The 7,221-nt window shown below is 52.6% G+C and overlaps 1 protein-coding gene across 1 annotated transcript; it reads left to right on the top strand.

The window, feature by feature from the left end:
* Positions 1-4,697: 4,697 nt before the first annotated feature.
* On the top strand, positions 4,698-5,417 carry RTL6 (retrotransposon Gag like 6). The gene has a single exon (XM_068969680.1). It carries the CDS (start codon positions 4,698-4,700, stop codon positions 5,415-5,417), a length of 720 nt encoding a protein of 239 aa, XP_068825781.1.
* The last annotated feature ends 1,804 nt before the right edge of the window (positions 5,418-7,221 follow it).

Raw genomic sequence — 7,221 nt, 5'->3', positions numbered from 1 at the left:
CATCCTTTGGCTTGAGAGAGCAGGCTTTTTGGAAGAACTTCATTTTTTTGTTTTTGTTCTTTGTCTGGCACGTCCAGATTGCTAGCTTCTTTAATTGTAAATCTGAGATATACGATGCAATAGAATACTCAAAGAGTCCACCACTGTGTCATTTCTTGGGTCCTGAGCAACAGAGCAAATCTGCCTTTTTCTCTCTACCTTTTTGACTTCTTTTTTAAAAAACTGTTTTCAGTTGTGCTTTGTTGAAAGAATAAAGAAGGGTGAATGAACTCCATCTTCCCAGAAATGGAAATTAACTATATTTCTTTTTAAAAGGTACTTTATCATAGCCACCTCATCTTGTTACATTTCTACCTTCCCCACCTCTCAATGTCTGTTCTTTTCACAAATGTTATTCCTTTGTTATTCTCACTGAAGATTCTAAATATGCTTATTTAAAGTCTTCCCCCCCCCCCCCCCCCGCCCCAGACGGTTCTATTGTTTTAAATTCCTCTGGAGTCAATTCATATTATGATTATTGATTCTTGGTGGCTATTATTCTTTGCATTAGATGTCCTCATGGACTTCAGAGTTTTGACTTTAAGGCTTAATTTTGGGTAAAAGGGTATCTTTCATTTTCATTCCCTCTTTGTGTACTCAACCCTTTTCTTTCTGAGGACCCCCCTGTCTCCCTGGTCAAGCAGTTTGGGGCCACTCCAATGATACCTGGTCTGCAATACAGAAATGTGTTTTATATTGGTGGTGCCCCTCTGGGGTCTACTTGTCAATCAATGAAAGTAATGATATTGGCTGTTCTCCCTAGCTCCAGGGCCATACTTTCATAGAGGGTGTTGCCCCGTGAAATGGCTGAAGCAGATATTTCAGAGTCCTCTTTGACAGAGGGGTGATCCCTCTCGCCCCTTGATTCAAATAGTAACATTGGCTCTGTTACCAGCTTTGTGTCCCCATTATGCCTTGGGATTCAGAGCCCAGCTGGCCCACGGCTTTGTCAATTCTCAGCAGTTTGTGTTTCTGGACTATGGTGGAGTTTAGATTGTTTTTGAGGCCATCTAGATCCTCTCAATACTTTTATTGTATAGCTTATTGTCATTCTGTGTTTGTAATAGAGAGCAGCATCTCAGAGGATGAATCATAGTATTATCTGGATCTGAAGTCAAATGCTCTGCTTGCTCGTCTTATTTTAATATTTATTTTCATTTTATTTAGCTCTATTTATGCAATGCCACTTTATGTTCATTTTAAACAGATGAAATACAAATAAATGATATATTCCTTAGAGTTCACGTTTGGTCATTTCTCAAATCAGGGTGCACCTTATTTTCAGTACACCTGAGAATGTAAGATGGATGGTGTCAGCCACACCTGGAAATATAGCTGACACTTCACTCATATGCACAGCATCCTGTAACCTGGGGAGGTGCAACCCTAGCACTGAGGGCAGAAAAACTGGTGGGGTGAATCCACTCACAGGAGTGGATTCCTCTGTGTGTTTGGAAAAAGCAGGGGGTGGTAAAGGGGCACGGGATAATTTCTGCATTTGAAACCACTGGCCTCAGTCAGGATGAGCACAGCTCCTGCCTCCATGTGGTGTGGGAGAGCTCACAGAAGCAGTTTAAGGAAGCACTATGTCCTTTCTCTCTCCCTCTACTTTATGTCCTGGACACTTTCAGCTGGTCACAAAAACGTACCTTTTGTCACCCTGGGGTACACAGTTGTGGGCACAGCTAGACTATCCTTACTGAGTATGGACACCATCATGTCCCAATTCCCATTTTATAGAAGCATAAACTGTAAAGAGATGAGTGAAGCTGACTTTGCCCCAGGTCTGCCAAAGCGTGCAAGTGGCTGCCAGTTTTTAGCCTCCTTGAAGACAGTGTCTTTGAAAGGCTGGCATGGTGGGTGTCTTTTCTCTCCGTCCATGCTCCAGCCTTGAACTGACCATTTAGAATCAGCTCAGTACTCAAGATTCAGAAAACTAAGACCAAGGCATCTGGTCCCATCACTTCACAGCAAATAGATGGGGAAACAGTGGAAACAATGGCAGACTTTATTTTGGGGGGCTCCAAAATCACTGCAGATGGTGACTCCAGCCATGAAATTAAAAGACGCTTGCTTCTTGGAAGAAAAGCCATGACCAACCTAGACAGCATATTCAAAAGCAGAGACATTACTTTGCCAACAAAAGTCCCTCTAGTCAAAGCTATGGTTTTTCCAGTAGTCATGTATGGATCCGAGAGTTGGACCATAAAAAAGGCTGAGGACCAAAGAAATGATGCTTTTGAACTGTGGTGTTGGAAAAGACTCTTGAGAGTCCCTTGGACTGCAAGGAGATCAAACCAGTCAATTCTAAAGGAAATCAGTCCTGAATATTCATTGGAAGGACTGATGCTGAAGCTGAAGCTCCAATACTTCGGCAATCTGATGGGAAGAGCCGACTCATTGGAAAAGACCCTGATGCTGGGAAAGATTGAAGGCAGGAGGAGAAGGGGATGACAGAGGATGAAATGGTTGGATGGCATCACTGACTCAATGGACATAAGCTTGAGCAAACTCCAGGAGGTGGTGAAGGACAGGGAAGCCAAGCATGCTGTTGTCCATGGGGGTCGCAAAGAGTGGGGCACAACTGAGTGACTGAACAACAGTAAGGTCAAGTAGGAAAAGCATATGCCGTGTGTGCCAAGTTGCTTCAGTCGTGTCTGACTCTTTTGGACCCCATTGACTGTAACCTGTCAGGCTCCTCTGTTCATAGGATTCTCCAGGTAAGAATACTGCCACGCACTCCTCCAGGGGATCTTCTCGACTCAACAGATGGAATCCGCATCTCTTATGTCTCCTGCATTGGCAGGCATGTTCTTTACCCCTTGTGCCATGTGGGAAGCCCCAAAGGCATCCAGTGAAGTGAGTCAAATAGCTCATCCACTTCGGCCCAGTACTGTCTTTCCTTGACAATTACCCTGGTGAAGCTGGCAGAGAAAATGGCTGGGGTTCACATACAAGCGTGGTTTATAAAACTTCCACATGGAAAATAAGAGAGAACTCTCAAAAAGGGGTCTATTAAATAAACTGGGTAGGTGGTTTCATTGGAACATAGGCAGTAGTTGAAAACTATGCTTTTTAATGAAGTGTTCAAAATTCAGTGTGCTATTAAGGTCACAAAACAGTTCAAAAGATACAATAATTACTAATATTTTATAATATACTACATCTTAGAAAATGATTCGATGGAACTACAAAAATATTACTATTTCTTATCTCAGGTGGAGGGACTCAGAACGATATAAACTTTTTCAGAAGACTTCTTTGACATCAAAATTTTCTACAATGGATCTATACTACACTGAATTTGCTTGAAGTTAGTACAAAACGAAAGGCAAATACAAATTTGTCCAACAATGCTCTTTCATCACTCCAAAAGTAGCAGCCACTTTTTTATATAAAAATCAACAGGACAATGTACTTCATTGGTGTATATCATTTACTTTTTACCTGGCTACACGTTAGGAACAATAAATTCATCAAAACTCTCGGCTGAATTAAAAGAATATATATATGGAAGGCAAGCTTCATTTAAAAGAATAAATACAACCTCTGCTCCCAGGGACGAGGGAGCCTGTTGGGCTGCCGTCTATGGGGTTGCACAGAGTCGGACACGACTGAAGCGACTTAGCAGCAGCAGCAGCATGCACACACAGCTTTACTAGCAGTCTTAGGTAGAATTTCAAAGAAAGGAAGACACCGCTTCTAATAACAAAACGTCGGTAGCCACACTCATCACTGATTGGCTGCTGAGGAGAGGCACGGGGTCTTACGTCACTTCCGGGGCGCGGCCTCGGCCGCGCGGGAGCTGATGGTCTCCATGGCAACCAGCGGGGACCGCGCTAGGCCCGCCTGCAGCCCACACCTCCGCGGTGCCCGCTCGCCGCCCGCGCCGCGACCCGCCCTGGGCCACGACCTGGGCCTCGGTCCCAGCCTGGCTCGCGCTCCCGCCAGAAGCTGCCCGCGCCCGCCTCCCGCCGCCGCCTCCACCTGACCTGACCGGGAAGCACTTCCGGCGGGCCGCTGCCGCCGTGACTCATCGGCCAGCCCGCATCCCGGCGATCGGGCCATCTTAGTGGCGGCCGGCCCGGGCAGACGGAGCCGCGGAGGAAGTCGCGGAGACCCAGGTAGGCGCCCGCCGCCCGCCCTCGGCCCTCCGGCACCGCCGCCGCGGGAGCTTCTTCCCTTTGTTCTGCCCCATGTGGGCGCCGGTCCTCTGGCTGGGGGGCGCTCGCCTCGCCGCCCGCCCTTTGCCCCTCCCACGCCGCCTCCCTCCCTTCGAACCCCCTTTCCGCAGTCGAAACCTTTTTCTCTTTAAAACCGTGTTTTCATCCTTCAGGGCCCTGCAGCCCACTGTGGCCTTGTGAGCGCGGCGATTCAGGAGCGACATCCGGAGCTCGGGATCCGCGAGGGCCTGCACCCCCAACCTGGCCCGGGGCTGTGCGCATCTCTGGGTCCGTCTGCCCTGCCCTCTTGTTGGGTCTTCTCGGCCACGCTTGGGTCTTGAACCCCCACCCTTAACCCTGTTGCCTCTGGGTCTACCCAATTTTAGCATCACAGGTGCTCAGGTTCTGGATTATCCAAACCCAACCCCAGCCCCCCGTCACCACCACCTTCCTCCACTTCCGTCAGTCTCAGCCTTTGACTGACCTCTGGCCAGCATGGTCCAGCCCCAGACCTCAAAAGCTGGAACCCCAGCCTCTGCAGCTTCTGCTAGCGCCCCCATGGACGACGTCATCGACACCCTGACCTCGCTGCGCCTCACCAACTCGGCGCTCAGGCGCGAGGCCTCGACCCTTCGCGCAGAGAAGGCCAACCTCACCAACATGCTGGAGAGCGTGATGGCTGAGCTGACCCTGCTGCGCACCCGGGCTCGGATTCCCGGGGCGCTGCAGATCACCCCACCCATCTCGGCCATTACCTCCAGTGGGACCCGGCCGATGACCACGCCCCCGACCTCGCTGCCCGAGCCCTTTTCCGGAGACCCAGGCCAGCTGGCGGGCTTCTTGATGCAGATGGACAGGTTCATGATCTTCCAGGCCTCCCGCTTCCCCGGGGAGGCCGAACGAGTGGCGTTCCTGGTGTCCCGGCTCACCGGGGAGGCCGAGAAGTGGGCGATCCCTCACATGCAACCCGACAGCCCCTTACGAAACAACTATCAGGGATTCCTGGCCGAGTTGCGGAGAACCTACAAGTCTCCGCTGCGGCACGCCCGGCGCGCGCAGATCAGAAAAACTTCGGCCTCCAATCGAGCCATGCGGGAACGGCAGACCCTCTGCCGCCAGCTGGCCGCCACCGGCACAGCGCCCTGCCCGGTGCACCCAGCCTCCAATGGGACCAGTCCAACCCCGGCCCTGCCCACCCGCGCTCGGAACCTTTAGGAGTCGGCCATCATCCTGGTCGCATCTGCAGCCATCCAGGTAGCATACCCACTTTGCTGCATAGAAGAAATGTCCATCCCACGGCATCACTTTGTTTGAGGACGTCCCTTCCTGCCTCTGCAGACCTGCTCCATGAGGACATCTCCCGTCATCACTCTGGGGCGCCCTGTGACCCACCCTGCTTCCTGGCATCACGTGCTCGCTTGGGACCTCCACTGCATGTTTCCTTTCTCTTGCTTGCGATTCCAGCTCTTCTAGTGGCCTCAGCTCTGCTGCTTGGTCAGTCTCACTCACAATGCACTTGGGACCATTTGGGCTGACGTTTTCCCCAGCCTGACCAGGTTTACCGATGCAGCTCCCGCACCCTCTGCAGGCCCTGGGGCAGTTCCCCACCTGGTCGCCCTGTTCTCAGTGATGAGCTTGCTGGTGCCAAAAAGAAGCCTCTTTGGCCAGGCAGGTGGCTTGACCTGGAGAGGGGAGTCTGGAGTCCTGCCAGCCCCTCTAGGGCCCAGCGTAGCAGGTAGGGGCCTCATCTCTGCTGTCAGTGTCCGCATGATCACGGCCGGGAGTGAGTTTCCAGAGTTCTCGGGGGGCCAGCTTCACTCTGCACAGGAGTAGGCAGTCACTGTGCCCCACTGCTGCTGCTGGAAAGACGGATAGTACAGCCTTAGGGGCGCGCCCCCAGAGGCCACACACCCCCCCCCATCAGTGCCTGGCTTTAGCTGCCAGTGTTTTGATAGCACCGGGGTTGGGGGGAATCTGGAACTCGCCTGCTCAGAAGGTCAGTGTGACTGGAATCACTGGGCAGTTCCACATCTGTGCCTGAGATCCCCTGGCAGGCTGAGGGGTGGACTTGAGACGCGTACACTGCTGCCCTGATCCCCCATGGGAGTCAGTGGTGGTGTGTAGCCCCCTCTTCTCTCTGGCCCCTGCACGTGGAGGTGGGCCTGTCTGGCTTGAGACCTGTTCCCTTCTCCACATAGGGGCATGCAGCCTTCACCTCAGCTCCTGGAACCACACACGCGGTCTGTAGGTCTCCAAAGCCTCGGTAGCATGCCCTCCCCAGGCCTAGGCCGTCCATCAGATGTCTAGCCTCTGTCCCAGAAAACCTGGACTCAGGGCTGGGAGCCTCAGCTCCCCGGACACATCATGGAGCCCTTAGGGCGAGGGGGTGTCTGCCTGTCTGACCCCAGCCGGGGCGGTGCTGGCATTTGCAAAGGAAAAGAGTAGCGGGCTGCCCAGGTCCTAAGGTGGTGACAGTGCAGGGCTGGCGCTCGGGTCCTGATTCCGAGAGACAGAGCCGAGCCTCCAAGTGGTGGGTGGCCTTGTGCTTTCTCCCGGGGACGCCCAGAGTCACTTTCTAAACGAGGCTTGACCAGGCCCTTTGACCTGGGTTGCTCCTGCCTTACTCAGTACCAACAACGCCCTGCCCCCAGGCTGTGGGGAAATGGGCCATCCTTCCCTGGGTTTATCCCGGCCTGACTGCAGGAGGATAACCTCTGCTCCCCGCTACAAGCCTGCATCTTGGGGCCTCCAGAGGTTGTCTCCTAGGACCCACGCCCTCCTGAGCAATTCGATGATGCTAGGGAGAGTGACTGTGTTCCTGAAAGTCCACTGGCTGCAAGGTCAAGGTGGTTCCGTGGCTGCTGGAGTTCACGGACCACTGCCACCCTTCATCGTAAACTCTGTTAGCCTAATTGCCCTGCTGAACCACTGCCTGAACATAGGCTTCAGACCCGGCTAGATGCCAGCCAGACTGTTCAGGCGGGACCATGGTGCTCATTAAGCATGAAGTGGGGGAGAC

Source organism: Capricornis sumatraensis, chromosome 4 (genome assembly GCF_032405125.1).
Source record: "Capricornis sumatraensis isolate serow.1 chromosome 4, serow.2, whole genome shotgun sequence".
Taxonomy (NCBI): domain Eukaryota; kingdom Metazoa; phylum Chordata; class Mammalia; order Artiodactyla; family Bovidae; genus Capricornis; species Capricornis sumatraensis.
Note: the sequence above shows the minus strand (reverse complement) of the source record. Positions and strands in the feature narration are given on the sequence as shown.